General features: G+C 46.8%; 1 protein-coding gene across 2 annotated transcripts; it reads right to left on the minus strand.

The window, feature by feature from the left end:
• Positions 1–79: 79 nt before the first annotated feature.
• On the minus strand, positions 80–20,322 carry erbin (erbb2 interacting protein). 2 transcript variants are annotated; one of them, XM_052051412.1, is made up of 27 exons: positions 19,632–20,322; positions 17,014–17,081; positions 12,369–12,563; positions 12,182–12,299; positions 11,803–11,881; positions 11,628–11,717; positions 11,316–11,372; positions 9,866–9,929; positions 9,675–9,749; positions 8,908–9,052; positions 8,486–8,558; positions 8,047–8,176; positions 7,852–7,967; positions 7,499–7,568; positions 7,305–7,404; positions 6,652–6,773; positions 6,402–6,578; positions 5,965–6,153; positions 5,623–5,740; positions 5,016–5,199; positions 3,565–4,939; positions 3,203–3,316; positions 2,247–2,303; positions 1,912–2,055; positions 1,711–1,803; positions 1,491–1,565; positions 80–1,401 (listed from the first exon to the last, which is right to left on the minus strand). In XM_052051412.1, the coding sequence occupies exons 3-27, from the start codon at positions 12,552–12,554 to the stop codon at positions 1,294–1,296; spliced, it is 4,059 nt and encodes a 1,352-aa protein (XP_051907372.1). In that variant the 5' UTR covers positions 12,555–12,563; positions 17,014–17,081; positions 19,632–20,322; the 3' UTR covers positions 80–1,293. The 2 variants fall into 2 exon arrangements, with proteins under 2 accessions (XP_051907372.1, XP_051907374.1); XM_052051414.1 differs by lacking the exon at positions 3,203–3,316.
• Between the last annotated feature and the right edge of the window lie 397 nt (positions 20,323–20,719).

The raw sequence follows: 20,719 nt of genomic DNA on the forward strand, positions 1-20,719 counted from the left end.
CTACCAGCTGACCTCGGGCAGTAGGCGGGGACACCCCGCACCTGGAAAACAAACGTTTCAATGAAAATGACCAAACCAATTATGCACAGTGTGAAAGAGCATTCTTTAATTTTCCACAGGTGTTAGGCCAGATACGATTCATTATGTACAAAATCTGGAATGCCACGTGGATGCACGTCTGTGGTCAATAGAAATATACTAGCTACAGGTGAACACAGGTGCCATCTCTCTCTGTTGGAACTTGTTATTGCTGGTTGTACAATTGGAAAAAAACCAAATTCAGCTGTGTGCGTACATATTTACACTTTTTGATTACTAACATTGAAAAAAATAATAAAACACAGAATTGGCCTGCTAAAAATAAATAAGACGCGAGCATCCCAAACAGATCCACGTGGACGACGATCAATAGTTTCCCAAAATTGTCTACAAAAAGACAACAGTTTGACATGTATATAAACGACACAGTTTCAAACAAGCACAAGATGTTAAACATGCTCATCCTTTCGTCGTTTGCCGGCCCGCCCTCAACTACAACTAATTGATAAAAGTGACACATTTACACAAAACGCAGAGACTCTTCTTCTCAACACTATTTTATACTTATATATAGATTTCATGTGCTATTTCATTACAAAACTCTCTTGTCCATTTATAAAATCATGTAAAATCATTGGTGGTGTTACTAAAAGGGGTTTAAAAAAAATCTAAAGGTGGAAAAAAAAGGCGTTATTGCTGGAAAGTGTGAATATTGCTTGTTGAAACAGTTCAAGGTCTTCTTGTGGCACTTGCTTTTCTCTTCGCATGAGTCAAATCAACGGGAATGGTCCCAAAAAAAAAAGGCAAAAGTGGCGCTCTCCCAAATGAATGTGCGAACAAACTTTAAAAATAAAGGCAAAAAAAGGATTAAATGTGGACCCGCTTTGACTGGAAAACTCCGACTACCATCCTTGCGTTGGTCACATGGAATAACACGCTGAGCTAGGCTGCGTGTCTGAATTTCACGTCCACTCTCCAAGCATGTAACATTGTAATGTCATACGGCTCTATTGCTGCTTCAACATGTTCCCCGTAAAAAATAAAAAAAGGGAAATGGGGGCAACAGCCTGCTCCCTAGTGGTCACGGACAGAAGGGCAGCTCAAGTCTTCGGCAGCCTTTTTTTTCTTTATGGGGTTGGGGGGGCAAAACACAGTGGCAGTCCTCTCGACCACTGCGTCAACACGCTTACATTCAAAGTTTCTTGTGTACAAAAATAACTCTCCCGCTTCCACCCCACCCGCCCCCGTTGCCATTTACGCTTGGACGTCTCTCACGATTGTCAGATCCACAGTGCTGGGGAAGGTCTTGAGGAGGGAAACGGCGTTTCCATGGTCGATGTTCACAAAGCTGTAGCCATTCGCCTGGCAAAACAACAACAACAACAAAAAAAACACAATCAACACCCCTTAACGAGGCAACTGAAACATGTCATTGTGAAATGGTGACATACTTGGATAATTTTATCACCAGGCTGAAGAATCTTGGATGCAGGACCTTCGGGCTGGACCCTGGTCACAAAGATGCCCTGAAAGCAGGGATCAGCTCAATAATATTATTCTACTTAAACATTGTATACAGATATAATTTGATCTTCTGCCGTTGTTTGTTTATTATTTTCACAATTTCTCGGGATTTAATGCACACACATTCTGTACAGGGAGAAACTTTACATTGTCATCTGGACGAAAGGGGTTTCCACGACCTCCCACTCCTCCAGATATACTGAAACCAAGTTCTGGATTTTTCTCCACCTTCACATGGATCTGAAACGCAATGCAAATGTTGATTTGTATTTTTAAAAAAAAATGTATTCAGAATATTCACGGCAGGTGTTCATTAAACAGCTGGTCGATTGTAACGTCCAAACTGACCTCGTGCGGCGGCCGCGGGGCCTGCTGAGAGACTTTGAGCATCAAGTAATCGATAAGCTGCTCTCTGGAGGGATGGCGGGCCATGGACGTCTGACTCACGTGAGGACGAGCCGACGAGACCACCTGACCGTTCATCAGAGGCACCTGGCACAACAAAACACACGCCAACGTCAAAGTCAAAGCTTCTCGTCACCGAGGGCACAGCGGTCATAACATGCAGGAAGGAAGTGGTAATGACTGATATCGTAGATTGACGACCATGTCTACCACAAAATCAGACACGGGCAAAAAAAAAAAACAACCTCATAAAGAGGATGCGGGAGACGTCTACCTACTTTTCTGCGGAAGTCCATGGTGTAGCTCTGCTGCCCAGGTGGACCAAACACGTCGTCCTACGAGAGACCGAAATGATTATTCACATAACTCGTATATTAAACGCAATGACAACAGACAATATGGAATGGATGAGTGAAAAGTTATTTGAAGGGAGCGTCTTTTTTCTATCTACATGCTGAGCGTCTGAATTCTACTCACAAGCTGAGCTACATGTATTCTGCACACTACATGTAAATGCATTTCCACCACAGGAATCTTTGGAGAACTTAAGAGAGGGCCGACATCCTGAGGGATGTTATCTGCATTGTTGAATTTATCCAAAAAATAATCTTTAAACTTTCAAAACTACGAGGGACCAAGAACCTGGAAGTTGAGGTGGAAATGCAGCTGCATTATTAGAATACCATTACAGAATATCAATCTCTCCTCTACTGATTCAAGCGACACTTACCTTACCGCAAGCCCTCAAAGTCACTTGTCAGGCCAAAACGCAAAAGGGGCAAGTGGACGACCAAGCAAGCAGCAGAGGGAATTTAAAAGACAATCATGATGATGTCACAAGATGGCGAGACGCTGATGACATCATCACCCATGCGTAATAAATCATTCATTTGAACATGAATGCGAGCTCCGTGGGGCCTATTGTTGTTATTTTGCCGTTGATTAACGTTCTATTGCCTCTATACCAGACGGGTGAAAAAGTTTCAAGTCGTAAACTATCGACGTTAAGCAAGATACTAATAATAATCCAGCAAGTGATATCATCACTTGAGTTAAGCACTCCACTCACTCCCCGCCTCGAAGGCATGCGCCGGTGAACAACTCCAACATACTCTCACTTACACGCCTACAAGCGTCAGATGATTGCGGAGCGAAGCGGGAGAGGAGACACGGACGGGGACGGGGGGGGGGGTAAGGCTTGCGGCGCGGCAATGGCCGCCGGGATGGTACTCACGCTGAAGGCGGCGTAGGGCCTGAATACGTCTCTACAGCTGCCGTAGCAGCAGCTGCGGTGCGGCGAGCAGCCGAGCGGAGCGTTATAAGAATTAAAGGAACGGGACAGCGCGTTCTGAACGGCGGCGCCACCCCACGACGTCGGCGGCGGCCATGTAACGCACCCAAAGACATGCACAAAAACATGCAAGAAAGAACAAAGCATGGCTAAAGAGAGGAATCTTTCTCGTGCCTCAAAAAACAAAATGCAGCGGTAAATAAATCCCTCACTTCAAATACTATCTTAAAAAAGTAACAGGTGGAGCTTTTAGATGGTTGTAAGTGTAGTTCAGTTTTTAATCTTTTTTTTAATTTTTTTTTTACCTTTTCCATCTTTTTTGCCTCAATGTGCCGCATCACTTGGTCCCTCCAGTCGGCCGGCACCCTTCCCGGTGTCCCCGACACAAGGCCGCCGGGCCCGTCCAGGAGCGAGTGCTCCGACTTCACCCTGACGTTAGGTCTCTTACTGGGGCTGCTGTGAGGATAGTGAAAGTCGCTGACCGACATGGTCCTCTCCGGGAGCTCGTGCGGTTGTGACCGGACGCCGGGCGGCCTGATTGGAGCGGCTACGTCAATGCTGTACGTGCGGGTGGATATGGGCCGCTGCGCTGCCTGACTCATGGCCAGCGGTCCCCTGGCGAGGGTGTGAATGTCCCGGTAGGTCAGGTAGTCGCCCTCGGGCAACTGCAGGCGGCGAGGCTCGCCTACGGAGGCGGTGCTGCTCTGCCGCTGGAGAGTGCCTCCACTGGGCTGGTTGCCGCTAGAGTGGAGCCTCTCGTTGGCCCACATGTCCCCTGGAAGTTTGGATCCCGCAGCGAGGCCCCTTTGCTGGGGCTGCAGCGGGTAGGGCGGTGCCTGATTCCGATTCGAGTAGTTGGTGTTGGCGAGCGGATGGGCCGCAGTGGCGAGGTAGCCTTGGCGCTCTGGTGGCACGGGTGTCCTCTGGGCCCACGTGCCATCTTTACTCGAGTACTGGACGTTGTACTGAGGCGGCGAAGTGCCGACGGCACCGCTGGGGGGCGCTGGGTACCTGCCGGTGCTGCTGGGAGGGATGGAGGGAATTAGCGGGTCCGGGCATGGGTAGACTTGAAGGGTGTGATCGTTGAGCAAGGAGGCGGACTTGCTCCTGACGATACTCTGGCCTTGAGCCGCGGACGCTGGAGCGGGGCCGCCGCCGGCCGCCATCCTGCTCTCTGCTGTGCCGTCATCGTCAAACGAGTACGTTTTCATGCCACCCTCTTCCATGTTGCCGACGCTCTGAGACTTGCTAACCTGAGAAGGTTGGCACCTCCTCTCGGGGGACATTTCCTCCGTGCTGCGAGACATCTCGCCGCCGGCCGAGGACCCATCACTAACCTGCCGGTTTCCGTTCTGGAAATGGCGGTTGTCAAAATCTCGTTCGCCGTCCACCTCCTCTTGTCTCGCTAAAGCATTATGAGGCTCCAGCGTGTTGTCTGTAGGCGGGTGCGAAACGTTCATGTTGATCTGGTCCCACTTGGTGTAGCCGTCTCCCAGGCCGTTATTGAGTCCCTTCTCAATGAAGGCCAGTCGGGCTTCCATTGTCAGGTCGTAGTCGCCCGCCGGCTCGGTGGCACCGCGCTGGGCCCTCAGGAGTGCCGGGAGGGACGTTTCCGAGCCATTGCCATTGCGGAGCAGCTCGCTGGTTTCTTTGGAGGGGTTCATGTTCTCATCCTCGTGCCTGGAATGAAGACGGCGCCCGAAATCAGCAATGGAACATTGTGAGCTTTCAAAAGAACGCTCGGCGTGTTGCAGACCTGCTTTTGGGGAGGAAGGGCATTTTGGCTTCCCTCTCGGGGGTGCACAGGGAGTTGTCTTGGCTGCTGTCTGTGGTCAGTGACACAGAGTCCGACATGCGCGACGGCGACGAGCAGTTGCTATTGTTCTGGTTGCTGTTGGCCACCGTGTCGTCAAGCAGCGAGTCAACGTCCTTGCTGTCGTCTGTACGTTCAAAACCACACGCCGTTACTCATCCCGCCTTTTCTTTCGCTTGATCATTCTCAAAATGCGGTCTGAGCATCCGCAAGCCAGAATGCAGAAATGCTCAAAATCATTTGCAATATGTCAATAAAACAATGTACACACTGAACCAATGTTTCCGTTTCGAAATGTTTTACAATAAGTATCACCTAAAAAAAAAAACCTCAGCTCTCAAAGTCCCATCATCATAACAATCCATAGATTTAAACGTACATAATACGTTGAAACAATGCTTCGATTAAAATAGATTTCACAGGAGGTCAAAATAAAAATGAACAGCAAAACCAATCGCTCCCCCCCTACCTGAGCGTCACCGCTTTTGCGACATAAATGTCTTCCTCCAGGGTGCCCTGGCCCCAAAATGTTTGCGAAACTAAAATGCACCTTTTTTGTCTTTACTCAGCGACACCACTTTGGGCTGGTTAATGGAGATCTCGATGAGAGGCGGCCTCATCTCGGCAATCTTCATCTCCTCCTCTTCGTCAGACAGTTCCTCAGAGTCCTGGACGGAAGGGGGGGAAAAAAAAAAAAAAAAAAAAAAGCTTTCAGGGGTGTCCCGGGAGTCTGGCCCTGAGAGGGGCCCCACTCGCAGCCCGCAATAAAAGTTACGTCTCATAAACACAAGTTGAAGAGGCCCCCCTCTTCTTCCCATTTGTTTGTATCTGTTCTCGAGTGGATAAACTTTGCACATGTGTACGTTTGACTTTACGCCCTTGGTGCACTTACCTCCAGCGTGTCCTCGTGGTTTATGGTGGAGCTCTCGGATGACTTGAGAGGGGCCTGTTGGGAACTGAAAGACTCAGATTCGGTGTCCCTAGATACTGCCTCTGGAATGTTTGGAATGGTGAAGGTGGTGTTGCAAGCGTTGGCCTCCAAGTCTGACGCCGGGCCGTTAGGGCGCGGAGCTTCGATTACCTGCGGCAAAATTATGAATGTTAACATATGGAATCGTGCTTTTTTTTTTTAATAGCTCGTATAGATATAGTTGAGTCGGTTTCAAAACATTTCCCGGTAGCATTTTGCTAACAGTGCAAAGTGGCTATCGAATAATGCGACATTTGTTAACTTTAACAACAGAGAAAACACAACGACGAAAATGCAAACTTTTGTCTTCTGAACGACTTATGCGGCGGACGCGAGACAAAAGCTGCAATTCACAAGACCTTGACTCCCACGTCCTGCACGCCAACGTGGCTCCTCTCCGCGGGGGGCTTCGGGCCTCTCCCCGACTCTTCGCTCGACTCGTCCTCCTTGAGCCAGTGCGCCACTGACCGGGCCGTCTTCACCATGTTCTTCAGCTCGTCGGGATACGGCGTGGGATAACGCTTCAGGTTGCCCTCCTGGCGCAGGGGAGACACGTTCATGAGACGGGAGGACCGGGAGAAGGGGGTTCTTGGGAAGGACGCAAGGTACCCTCGGGGGCGCTTCCCTCTCGTCTTTGTCTTCGTCGCACTCAAAGGCCACTTGAGCTCGGTGCTTGCGCTGTTCCTCCCACAAGGCCGGATTGAAGCTTTCCGAGTCGGAGTTGGGAATGTCTGGAAGGCAAGCGGGAGAAGGTGAGCGATCGCTCACAAAAAGGATCAATATTCATTTGACAAGGTGACTTTTGCGTTCAATACGTTCTGTGGCAATCCTTTTTTTTCAGTTGTTGGAGAATTTACAGCAGGTGTTTCATTTGAAATATGATTAAATCTCTTCCTATTTTCATTTTACTGCCTGGTAAGTGTGAATTTAATGCAATCTTTACAACTGAAGCATATTCTAAAGATTCGGAGTCAATATTGTGCTGCTTGCTGTCCTCTCGGGGTATCTGCAGCTTAAAGCAATTTTAACCACAAGGGGGCGCAAGGACAACAGAGACGTCTGAAAATTGCAACATTTCACCCAAAGCACAACTTGTTCATTCATTTCTAGTGATTTCTTCACGTGGATGATCATTTTATGAGGTCAAGTGTGTGACAGTTACGGTTACTCCCAAGAGGAGGTCGGTTTGCGTCACATGATGCCAGGAGTTGGCTAGCACCTATTAAACATGCATTCAGGTCAACCCAAGGCTCTGCACTCACAGTCCTCGGTTCTGGTCTGCTGCGGGAACATGTAGTTGGTCAGTACGGTTTTTTGGGTCTCGGGCTCCACTTCCTTCTGCAGCGGGATCAGCGGTTTGGACTGCAAGAGAATGACCGGGGAAAGACGATCACGCTCTCAACGAGTCTCAAAAAGAATGGTCTTGAATTCGCGGTGATATCCTGGGGGTCGTTACCTGATTTTCAGACAGCCACATGGCGGTCATTTGGCTGAGTTTCGTGAAACTGTACGGGAGGTTCTTCAGCCTGAAGAGGATCAAAAACGCTCAGTCACGCAAAGAAATAAGTGGAATGGCCTTTCGGAACACTTTAAGGGTTAGTCGAGCGTGAAGGTTTACTGGATGTGGAGGTGGAGGGGCTTGTGAATGCAAACAGTACACATTCTAGAGGTTGTGTAATGACAAGGGGGAGGGGTCAAAGAGCATATCAGGTTCCAGAGGATTGCGGGCTAATGAAGGGATCTTTGGTGTCGTCATTAAGTGTCTGCTTCCGAGAACACACACACACACACGTTTGGCACTACACTCACTTGTTGTTGCTCAGATTGATGACCTTAAGCTTCTGCATGTCGCCCATCTCCTCCGGCAGCGACTCCAGCTTGTTGGAATGCAGGAACAGGACAGTGGCATTCTTCCAGTTGCCCATCTGTCATGGAAAAACGCAGCGACAGATGTTTAGATAGGCAACGCCGACGAGAGCGAAGGGACGACCGAGGCGCACTCGCCTCGGGGGGGAGCCGGCTCAGAAAGTTGTGATCGGCAGCAAAGGTGCGCATGGCCGCGCACTGGCCGATGGATGGCGGCAAGGCTTCGATCTCGTTGAAGCTGCAGTCGAGCTCGTCCAGAGAGCTCAGCCTTACGGGCGGGATTAAAAAAAAAAAAAACATCGTTCAGTCGATTTCTGGGCGCCGACTACTCATCTAATTGCTAACATATGGACTCATCTTTCAATCCCTGACACCGGGGAAGGGGGCAGGGGTGGGGTGGGGGGGTCATCAATCCAACAACAACATGCGCTTGCACAAACAATCAACACAATGCAACTTTCTATCCTCGCACGGGATTAAAATCAACCATCTTCGCAATATGCGCCAGACCTACTCTTAACTCGGGAGATAATTACTTGTTAGGAAGAAAGTGAAGGATTAAGAGGTTGATCCTCACCCTCCAATGGAGTCGGGAAGCTCCATCAGTTGGTTCTCATCCACCTTCAAAGCTGTCAGTTTCTTCAACGAGCCTGAGAATCATAGAGTGTGTTCCAAAACAACAGATCAGGGTGCTTAGCGACAAGAAACTTCCATCACATTGGATTACGGAAAAAGTGTCATCAATACACTTGCTCTACCGCAAATAAATAAATCCCCACTTGTGTGATGGTATTGTGTTCCTGTTCCAGAGCGGGATAGCAAACGAAATACAAACTTTGAACTGACATCTCATCTGTTGCCTAGTTTTTATTTTATGATTCATCTTTGGAACTGTTCATTATTAGTCTTCTGGTAAATGAATTAACTCAAAATGCCCCAAAATTCAAATGTATTTTTTATTTTTTACACGCGAGTCTGTCCTATTGGAAAAAGCGTTACCGATAGAGCACGGCAGCTGCGTGAGGGCATTGTTGGACAGCAGCAGGTCTTGCAGACTCTCGCAGCCGCAGATGTGCTCGTCCACCATCTCCAGGTTGTTCTTGGACATGTCTAGGTAGAGCAGTTGCTTGAGCGTGCCCAGCATCTGACAACAAGTACAGACAAAACCAGCGTTAAGGATGCGGATCCAGACAAAGAGTTGCGTTGCTTGCATTCTGGGCCAAAAGAACAAACTGATAACGATCGAGCAGATGTCAAAGTTAAGCAGCGCGAGTTTCACTGAGCAACAAACTGTAAAAAAAACAACAACAACAGTGAAAGATGGCTTGTTGATTGTCGGAATGTTCACTTTGTCTAAATTGGGCGCTTTCAAAATTTGATGAAGTCCCGCTTCAAAAAAATACTCATCCCTGAATATTTATTCTTGAGAGGCTGAAATCATAAATCAATCATAACCTAAACAGGTTCAAAACAATAAATCCATGATCTAAGTAGTTGTCAATTGACCTCTCAATGTTTTCAACTACTGATTGTTGCAGCTCGAGCTGTAAGCAAAGGGCCGCTGCTTTGGAAAATATGAAAACTGTACTTAAAACTCATTCACTCCCAAAGACGTTCTTAAACGTCTTTTCAGACTTGGTCTAGAATTGGCTGGTACTGAATGAGTCAAGTATTCCGAGTGCACAAAAAAACTGGAAATGTTGTGTGCGATATGTATTGCAGATCAGTAGTCGGCGATGCCACTTTCTAATCGTTCAAGTCAGTACCCCTGGCAACGACGTCAGCCGGTTTCCGTCCATCCAGAGCTCTTTGATTCCACTCAGCTGCTCCAGTACCTCAGGCTGCAGACGGCACGGTGAGAAAAAGAGGTTAAAAAGTGTACGTGTGGTTGGAGAAAAGTTCCGTGTGCCAAGTGGAGCTTTGGTAACAGCCGTGTCAATGCCACAGGGACGCTCACCACTTCGGTGAACTCGTTGCTGCCCAGGTCCAATCTTTCCAGCTGTGTGAGCTTGTGCATGCTCCTGCGGACAAACACGCACAGTCACAACGCCTTTAGGGTCATAAAATGTGTCAGTGCCGAGCGGGGGGGGGTCAGATATTAGAAGCAACGCGGGCCCGGTCCTTCAAGCAGGTCTAGGTGGCATTGTTTTTGGCTAGCCATCATGTCGACGCAAAGCAGAAGCCCGCCGAGGTCTCTGTTTAGATCTCGGGGGCTCCTCATAAAGTGAGAAATGAGACGTGCAAAACGTCGCCGCTGACAACCTTCTAAGTGCACTTCGCAACAATCTGGAGCACCCGCTGTGAAAACTGACACTCAACATAGAGCAGATTGGCACTTTAAAAAAAAGAAATACTTAGTGCGGTAAAAACCTTATTCATTGCTAAAATGTAACAGACACTCATTGGAAGGCGACGTAGCCGTCAACCAAGCGGTGTTTTGTGCTTACAATGAGCCGTGCAGAATTATCCGGAATGATCGGTGCGGCTTGTGACTCCTAAAAGGCAGCGGGTCCCCGCTGTGTGAGAGCGAGTCCTTAAAAAAGGCTTTCTTTGTCTATGGAAACATTTGTTGACATCTCCAGAGATGCCTGTGGGTCACCCGGGGCAACCCTCATGATGGTCGCTGCCTCACTTTGTAAGGTCGATCGGCCTTGTAATGGCTCTGGTGTCTGTCACGTAAACATGCGGGAGTGGATACAAAATGGAAGGCAACGGGAGGATGCAAGTTTCCTACCCATCGAGTGTCAAATGAAACAACCAAGTCAATCTTTGGTCAGCTGCCTATTTCCACCAAAATCTGCCTTTGAGCAAGCTCTTCTGAATTTTGCCAGATAGCGGCATTACAATGTAATACCGGGCGCATACCGCCTTTTTCCGCTTTGAAGCTTGGCGGTCAAAGACCCGCCGTTTTCAAGTGACAGACTACACAAAAACAGTATGACGTCAAAACCAAAAGTCAGATTTGCACGAGCTTCGGATCGGTGAAACAACCTCTTCATACACGGCGGGGCGGTATCATGTTTGCTGCATGCACCACATGCATGGATCGGCTACAGTAATTGACAAAAGCACAATCAAGTTTATAAACACAGTTTGAGATGCCAATTTAGAGTCTGTTCTGACTGTTCTAGTGACTTTTTTTTTTAAGTGAGTTTATTTCCAGCTAAGGAACCTACAACATGAGCCGAATCAATTTTGCAGTGTTCCAGGTTTCCCCGAAAAAGCACCTGGAGCGTTCCATGTCTGTCCAACCCTCATCTCGCCTTTATGGTAAAAAGATGACAAAACCTGTCGCAGCAAGCATGCAGGGAAGAAAAGTGGGGGGTGGGGGGGAGTTTATGTAACACGGTAGGATTGAATAGTGCAGGAAAGAGGAGGGGGAGGAGGGGGGGTTGTTCTCCTCTTACTTTGGCAACATCTTCAGCTGGTTCTCTCTCAGCTCCAGAATCTGCAACTTTGTCAGCCTGCAGCCACAACAACAATGCAAATATCATCATTGTCATCACACAAATACTCAGTGGAACTCGCTGTATGTTTTGACGAACGGTGCGTCATCATAACACGTCCGTGCGTCACGCACGTGAACGACAAACAGGCAACACTGAAAAAACCAGTTTATCCACAAAATGGATGGCTTCACAACAATCTGACTGGACGTGACACCGTGACTTTGTGGCCCGCGAAAAGCAAATTAGGAGCGTCAACTTCATGTTTCAGACCTGCCAAAACTGGCTGGTAGGAACTCCAGGAAGGCGTCGTTCAGGTAGAGCTGGCTCAGGCTCATGAGCTGGGTGAAGCCATCGGGGAGCCTGACAACACGCAAGCATATCAAAGAGGATGATGAGTCACACGAGCATAGCCACATCGTTGCGGGGACGATTTTTTCATACACACTTGGAGATGGGATTGACGCTGGCCTCCACGATAGTGAGCACCTTGCAGTTCTTGATGGTCTCTGGAAACTCCTGGATACCTGCGCAAATTTAAATAGATGCGTGTACATTGACAACAGCACACCTCTATTTTCTTGATACCGTTAGCGCTCGTCAGCGAAAATGACTACAAAGCACACGATTAAGTCACAACCTTCCATTAGTTTAACGCATTCAGTACCAGCCAATTCTAGACCAAGGCTGAAAAGACGTTTAAAAACGTCTTTGGGAGTGAATGAGTTCATAGAGCTAACACGAGAAGGGGAAGTACTTCACATTACTTATTTGTGCGTGCTGGATTCAACATGGGCCTCCTACTGGAAGCAAATTCCCGGACTTACTGTTTTTGCTGACGTCGAGCTCCCTGAGGTTGACAAGGTTGGCGACGCCCGGCGGCAGCACCGTGACGTCATTGTCAGGCATGCTCAGTCGCTGGAGCAGCTGGCAGTTGAATAGTTGCTAGTGGCACAAAGATAAATTTTACTGACTGGACTTTAAGTGTCAAACTAAAAAGTAGGTCTGGCTCACTTTGGGCAGATCTTCAATCTGGTTGGCATCCAGAAAGAGCTCCTGCAGCGTCTTCTCAAAGCTGAAGATCTCCTTGGGGACCGTCTCCAGGCTGCAGTGGGAGTAGTCCAAAGATGTCACCACCTCCTCCTCACCCCGCAAGCAGCGGCATGGCACCAGGCGAACGAAGAAGCTGCGCTTTGACATCCTCAGGCACTGTGTGTGTGTGTGTGTGTGGGGGGGGGGGGGATTAATAGATTAGCATGATTAGGGATGAAATTGTTGATCATGACATTTTTTTTCGATCTTACTTTTCCAAATAATGCATCGGTTTTGCTCAATATTTTAGTACCGATTTTCATTATACGATATATCCAAAACAACGAGAAATCCAGACGGCCTTCATGATGGCCTTCAATTTGACACGTCACTTGTGGCCAATGTTGACCTTGTTAGTACACAACCGGTATTGTCAATCGGTCAATGAATAAAACCAACCGAGGCTCCCAAAAAAATTGCGGCGGCTTCTTGCATGATGTCAAATGTTATGCAGGTTTGGCACGGGAATGCAGTCCAACAAGAGACACTTTGTTGCTTTCAGCATGTGGAGAATGTTGGCAAACAAGCACGGCGCCTTCTTATCGATGATAAGAGCCTCACTAACAAGTCGCTTTGCCGGTATAAAAACGTCGATTTGAGTCATTTGTCTGTTGGACGAAAGTGTGTGGCTATGGAAAGGTCAGCGTGGCTGGTGAGGAACTTCCTATAAAAGGTTGACAAACACACGCACGCACACTATATGGAAAATTGATCTGTTTTTACATCATAACTTCACGACTTTCTCCCTTTGGTCTACTTATTACAAAACCCGTGCAGGGATTGTGAATGGTGGCCATGAGTGCCGCGTTCCTGGCGGCAAGTCCCGAGGCCTGGCAGCGAGCCCTGTGGCTTCCCCTACATAGCAGTGAATGAAAATGACATTCCCGCTTTATTTTTCTGGTCAGAGCGCCTTCTGGGTCAAGGCTGTTGCCATAGAACTGTTGCCACATTCCACCCCCCCCCCCCAAAAAGGCAGAAAAGTCAGACCTAAGACTTGGAAAAGTTCAATGGAATGGCATTTGATTGTCAGTTGGGCTAAGTCAACGTGCCCCAACTCTCTCTCTGTCAAATGTAAGAATTGGCATTTCCACACCCCCCCCCCCAAAAAAATGAACTATTTTATAAAATATTAAAATATTTTTGTAATATGGCATCCCGTGTAAACCCTCCCCCATCGATGTTGTAACCGCAGCGTGCGCAGAGTTGATTCCATTGTCCAGGTGGGATAATTACTCCGCCGGCATGATTGACAGCAAACATCAGACAGTCGCTTCGGCGGTGTTTGTTGAGTAGGTCAGCTGAGCTACTCAAATAGTTGTTCGCGTTGCATCATGGGAAGGAGGACCGTCTGGCAGCGTTTATTTCCCGTCTGGTACCGTCTGTAATCTCCGTCAAAATGTGTTTCAGTCGGGGGCAGGCGATGCTCGGGAAAGCCCGTAACAATCTGGATGAAAAGCTGCTTTGAGGAAAGCAAAGGCCACCCCGCGCGCTAATCACATCGTCACACTCGGCAGACGAGCGCCGCTCGTTATTAATAACGCAAGCTGCACGCCCGCCGCTGACATGTACTTGGCTCTGAGCAAAATACCAACAGCCTCCAAAGAAGCTTCGGACTGATGTCTGCTGTCAATCATGGCATGTCAGAGGAGCGATTAAATTCTCTCTCCTGGAGGGGTAGGAGGGGGGGGGCAGCTCAGCCATGCACTGCGGCTCCAAACTCAGGGTCCGAGAGTTTATGGGGGGGGGGGCTAACTATTTTGATAAAATGCTAACATGCTAAACGTTTCTAAGCTAACATATAAAAAAACAACAACAAAGTGAGCAGAGAAAGCGGGAGAGATGCAAGAATTTTTAGGGGGGGCGGGGGGGGGGGGGGGGTTGACATGCCAGCAAAACTTTGAGACACCAGGCCTGTGTGGTGGCAGTGAACTTAATTTACTTTACAATAAATAGCAGTTTGCCTCGTAGCGTCGCAAGACGGCAACACTTGAGCGGGAAGCTCCAGTTTTCACTGTGCTTCTCAGCAGGCCTCGGAGCACTCGGTGGTCTCGCGTAACGGCGGCAAACAAAAAGCCACATTGTTTTCTCAACGATTGGCCCCTCAAATGAGGGTGAGTAATTTGATCTGCGGACGAGGACCCAGTGGCATCGACACACGGAGATCAGCTAGCATAGAACCTGCCCGCGCACACACACACACACGGCATCCATATCGTGAGCTTTTACGGTGTGAGAAAGTGCACCGTAAGACCCATTTCCCATTGTGTGTGTGTGTGTGTGTGTGTGTGTGTGTGTGTGTGTGCGAGTGTACATTCCTCTTCCCTCAGAAATGGGAGATCCGAATTTCACTGATGAATAATTCCTTGGCATTAGCTTTACGATGCAGATGGGCCAGAGGCAGGAGGACAGCGTCTTTTTTTTTTCTTGCGCTTCATTTGCCAAGGCGCTCACCGACGTCGAGGTTACGTGGATTCCCAGCGCAATTACATTTTCAAAGAGTTAGAAGTTCTTCTCGGGCTTTTCTCCCCCAGAGATGAATGCATTGTTTTATTCCCCCATTCCGACATGAAGAAATGTTGCATTGTTCATGACGCAGCTTTCTTTGTTGTTGTTTTTTTTTTAAATCTAAAGTTCACAGGTGTCTTAACATGTCCGTCAGGTGCTTTTGTCAAAATACAACCAAGGATTAAAAAAAATAATAATAAAAATGACAGCATAGGCTTTATTTAAAGCCCTGAAAAAAAACAATTCTGAAAGGACGGTTCCGTCTCACTGAACCATGCTAACTCATTCATCGATTACATGATATGAAACCTAAAACTTCAAAAAACGAGCGACGCATTTCTGAACACCTCGATTCCACTCGCAACCCCGAAGAGATTTTGATGAACTTCCTGCAAAGCCACTTCCTGCCCACATGATGGCTGACATGAACTCTGCAACGGCAGCGACGCTGTGCTAGCTTAAATATTTGGTGTCTGTCAACACAGGCTTTAAATCCGCTGCTCATTTTTTCGCCCGCGTTGAGCAAACAGGGACGACAAGATGAGCAGGTCCGCGTGTTTGTATAGAACGTCGCGTCATGTCGGCGCATCTCAGGCTCCGACAGCTGGCCGGCTGCTTCAAAAGAAGCACGAGTTACAAGACCAAATTCAAAAGCTGCAATATACACGACAGGCACCAAAAAAATTGATTTAGTTGTGGTTCGCCACCGAACACCTGTGTCAGTTTTGTCATTTTGCGTGCTTATCAAAAACCGGCGCCATTTTGTGTCATCTTCAAAAATGACCACTTGGAAACCGGAAATCTTTCTCCAATGGCTGGAATTTTCCGGCTTTGAAACTCAACACCCAAAATGGCGATATTTTGGTGTTATCGTCCCAAGCTAGACATGGCAGGAGAATTAGCAAAAAAAAAAGCACCCGTCTGGATTCATGAAAAAAAGACCCAAGCGGGTCAGGCAGGTCCGCCATTTATAAATAACCTGTAAGTTGTGAATTAAATATGAGCTTTCGTTAAGTACGAAGCTCTGGGATTCATTTGCGCAGCATTAGCGCAAGCAAAGAGGCCAGCTGTCGCAGACAATTAACAGAATAGAAGAAAAAGTTGCCGCAGCCGAGCAAAGAATGTCGAAGAAGCCCAGAACACACAACGGCTACGTCGTGGATGCTCATGGATGGCTAAAGCAACAGCAAGGACACTGAAAGAAGAACCGAATATACATGTGAACTGCGTTTACTTTCTGCCAAGCGTCAATCAAGTTTTATTTGAACGTATTTCTACTTTAGAAGAGAAATACGACGTAAGCACAGTTTGTACGGCTAAGATGCGAACGTTATCAAAAGGGAACAGGTTGTTGTATTGTCTTGTGTCGTGTCTGCGATCTGCTTTTTTTTTTTTTTTTTTACTACAACCTTAAAAAAAAAACTCTAAATAAATCCGATGAACAGAGACCGATATAATTTTTTTTTGCCAGGGGTTGTATTTGCAACCACCGGGGGCTGAAAACAGATCCCGGGTGTATCAAGACCTGGTTTAGCAGGTGGCTGATGTCAGGTGGCGTCAAGACCAACAAGGCGAGGCCCGGCCCAGTCATCTCGGACACTGTTGTTTACTTTCATAAGAATTTCACTGCAACTCCGTCACGTGACGGAAGGCGCAATAATTAACTTTAGTGAGGTTTTAACCATTCGCTTGTCGGTGGACGATTTAGGTCATTTTGATAGAACACTACAAAAGTCAGGTAGACGACATTGTTTTGTGTTATATTGATGTTACACTCTGCTTGCATCGGGGCCAAGTCGATCCACCAAATAACTTACTGTGTGTGTGTGTGTGTGTAATTTTGTAACCATTGCCACCTACGTGACCTCCCGGGAGGGTGGTTAGGCAGGTCTGCGGTCTAAGAGTAAAGGTCTGTACTCAACAATGTTCTGTCGTGCTGCGCCGCTAGTATATTAACCCTTTCAGGGGCAGAGGTTACTACAGGTTATCATTAATGGTTGATGAGCGAGATAAATGAATCAATGAAAAAAAAAAAAAAAATCAGCGGGCATTAATGATATACCTTGTCATTTAGGACTCAAGCGCTTGGGCGGCCAGTGGATGGCGGGAACAGCAACAGCGGCGACAACACTGCAAAAGAGACAAAAGTGTTACATGATATGTACTGAAATTGAGATTCGTCGCATAGGAGATTTGGTATAAAGTGCACGATGCGAAAGTGTAAATGCTTCAGACTCGAAGCGCTGTGGCAGCTCAGCTCGCAACAAGCCGTGTGCTTTAGGCAGTAGGTCAACTTGAATGTTATCCATCGGGAGTCATGTACCAACACTTGTCCTTATTTGGGTCACGGGTGAGCTCGAGTCTATCCATACAAATTATTGTATTTATTTATTGCCGCATTTACTGATGTACTGCATAACATTTCTTACAAGTGAACAATTGCCTTCAACCCAAGATACGCAACTCAATCAAGATGTTCACGAGACGTCTAAAGGCACATATCTACGTTTGTCTGGGGAAAATACGGCCGACAGAGTCTCGGCTCGCCAGCTGATGCGGGGGCAAACAAGAGGCCGCAAGCAGATTGCCGCACAATGGCAGAATAGTGCAAGGCCTCGGCTGGCCGAGACAAAAGAAGCCGGCGAGCGAGAAACATTCTCACTTATTCATCTCGTCTCCCCAATCAGCCACAAACAATCAGCAGCTTCTGTTCCACTTTTCTCTTCGTCACCTGACACCGAACGCAAAGAAATACTGCAAACACTTTTAAATGGTATAGGTGTGGAGTTTTGAAGTCAATTTGAAGTCGGTGAATGCAACAAAAAACAAAAGTCACACTTTAATTTAGCTCGAATGAGATTTTTTTTTTTTTGGTTTGTTTTTAATGTGACAATGACTGGTGTGCTGTTCTAACTGGGTCACACGAAAACAGTACGTGCACAGATGGATGATTTATTCAATGGCCATCGTCTGCTGATCATTTTGTTTGTACGGAGAGCTGAGAAATAATCGTCCATAACCCCTTGGATCATGAAAAATGAAAACCAACAACAAAAAAACTAAGATAAGGCTTATCAACCAGAGTATCTATCAGCTTGATGTGCCTCTTAAGTATAAATTATCCCACCATAATTTTCTCATGTTTTTCTATTCTATGTTTAGCAGCTTTGTATTTGCTGATAGTTTTTTTTAAATATTCCTTTTATCATTTGTATCAAAGATTTTTGTATTTTAATTTTTTAACCTATTTTTTTTGCTGTTTTTCCAAATATTTGTTTTCAAGAAAATTATGACATAAATCCTTGTCACATATTTTTGTGTGACCAGGAGTTTGTGTGCGTCATATTTGTGTTTGATTTCCGTTTGCATTTTCTTTATTTATTTGAAAGGACATCGGTCGTTTTCGTCTAATTATTATGTTAGGTTTTTTTGAAGGGTGTTATTTATATATTTTGCATGCACTTCTTAAACTTTGGAGGATGTTATTTGTATTATTTTTGGAAGGGAAAAAAAATGAAGCGAAACATGCCAGCGGGCTATTATGCTAGGACTGATTTCGCTTCTCCCTTGACTTCTCTCAACATGTCACTGACAGGAACTAAGCCTGCCACAAATGCTTTGAATGAAAACAAGGGTGCTTTTCACACATTTGACAATGTTGGAAGATGTATGACAATGAGTATTATGGGATCGCAAACAGAGCAGAGGGAGGCGTCCTCTCCCGGGTGGAGATGCGACATGTGTCCCCCGCCTTTGATAAAGGGTTAATTCAACCAGGTCAAGTTTTTGGATTCCAGTGTCCAGACACCAACCGGTGTTTATTTGAGGGTTGGGGGGTGGGGGGGGTCACGCTGTCAAAACAAACAAAGACTCTTGCAGCAGACCTCCAGTGAAGCAAAAGCTCTTCCGTGTTCCTGCTCAGTTTCATTCTCATTCCCAAACATGGGAGTCAAAGATTGTTGGAGAAGCTGCACCTAATCTTAAATGGATTAAATGACCAGCGCTAACCTGATAAATGTACTGGTCAGAAAATGAAACTGCAAATCAATCTGTGATGAAGAACAACGAGAACCCAGTTAGAACAAGAAGAAAAAGCTCCAGAATAATGAGAATTACAAGAACAGGAATAAAAAGAACAACAAACAACAACCAGAATAGCAAAAAGACAAAAAAGAACAAGACCCATCAAGGACAAGCATAATCAATACAAATACTGGAATCCCGAAGAACAAGAAAAAGAGCAATACGAATAAAAACAAGCACCATCGCAGGAACAAAATGATGCACCAGCAGGCTGGGTATACTAATCACCAGCCTTGGCTAGCTTAAAAACGTCAAATAACACAAATATTTAAAATAATTCTAAATCGAACTAACATTTTGCCTTATAAATTGACCATCCTCCTGTCCTGTATCGGTTCCCTAAAACCCAAAACAGCTGTTAACACCGTTTAATACCATCCAGCTCATAAATATCAACACATTACACCACGAATAAACATTCACTGTAAACATTTTTTTCAACAATGAGTTTCAATCATGTGGTGAGAAAACATCAGAACCAGAGTCGCCTGCTGCCACTACTCCGCCGCGGCTAGCACGGCTCGCATCGTTAGCATGTCGCACGGAGGGGGCCCCCGGCGACCGAAGGCGATAAAAAATGAGGTGAAAAACACCCACCTCGATGCTTTGCTGGTGTCACTACGTCCACCCTTGATGTCCAGACACAATTACAGTCCGATTTGACGCAGAGAGGACAGCATGTGGTCGGCCAAAAAAGTCAGCATCGCTCGACGGTACTTGGGATGGTTTCCAGCTAACGGGGCTAACAGCTAGTCTTCCCCCCCCACAACCGCACTTAAAGGGCAACTCGAAAGTGACCGTGTGGGCTCATATCGGCAACAAAGCCGTCTTAAAGTTATTAAAGTCACAATTGACCATAAAAGGGATGCTTACAAAGTGGACGCAAAAAGGGCTCAAACACAACTGCTTGATTTGCGTGAAGACGAGAAGCGAGAAATAAAATCCAAAATGTCCACACGAGACTCAACGAGGAAATACAAAAGCGGCTCGGCCGAGTGGAAGCTTGTCGTCTAGTGATGAAGTGTGCCGCGCCCAGATGTTTCCACTCATCGTCTCCTCCACGCGCGGTAGAATTCTTTCTCCGCGGGGCCGGTGTGAGGCAAAGCAGAGAAGGTTTTGGCCACTCGCTGGCCCCTTCGCTCGGTTCCGTCCTGAGCACCAAAGCCCCACACCGACTCGAGTCGCCTCCGCCTCCCGTCAACAGTCGAGCGCCGCGTCCGTCTTGCTGTCTGCCCGCTGATTGCTCCGGCACGAAACCTCACACATGCATTGTAAACATGCATGCACATTATATAACCAAGGACGCAAAATAGCTGAAACATCCATGTAAAAAGATCAGAAATATGTCAAAAAGGAGGTAATTATGTTTCAACGACGTTCTCTCGGAAAGGTCCACAAAATATAATAAAACTAAATATGAAAATAAATGTATTCATTTAGAACTTAACTTAATTACTCTTGATGAAATGTGCTTTTTTTTGCAACAAACTATACAGTATACAGTATTTTTCGTAGTCGCCGACAAGCTTTTGGGATGTAATGGCGCCCACCAGTGGACGATTTATCTCCTGCAGTCTTTGCCATCATTGACCTGCATGACCCACTTTCCAGGGGTTGAAAGGGTATGAAGATGAAAGACAATCAAGGGTCTTCATTGTCCTCATGCGTTTTTGTAAATACTTTCA

Source organism: Hippocampus zosterae, chromosome 18 (assembly GCF_025434085.1).
Source record: "Hippocampus zosterae strain Florida chromosome 18, ASM2543408v3, whole genome shotgun sequence".
Taxonomy (NCBI): domain Eukaryota; kingdom Metazoa; phylum Chordata; class Actinopteri; order Syngnathiformes; family Syngnathidae; genus Hippocampus; species Hippocampus zosterae.

Excerpts from the sequence above, each read along its gene's own strand:
- erbin (XM_052051412.1), bottom strand. The coding sequence starts at position 12,554 with ATGTCAAAGCGCAGCTTCTTCGTTCGCCTGGTGCCATGCCGCTGCTTG. Across the intron at positions 8,559-8,907 it reads GCAGCTGCCGTGCTCTATCG|GCTCGTTGAAGAAACTGACA; the intron begins GTAACGCTTTTT and ends TATGATTCTCAG. Across the intron at positions 5,741-5,964 it reads ACCACGAGGACACGCTGGAG|GACTCTGAGGAACTGTCTGA; the intron begins GTAAGTGCACCA and ends CCTTCCGTCCAG.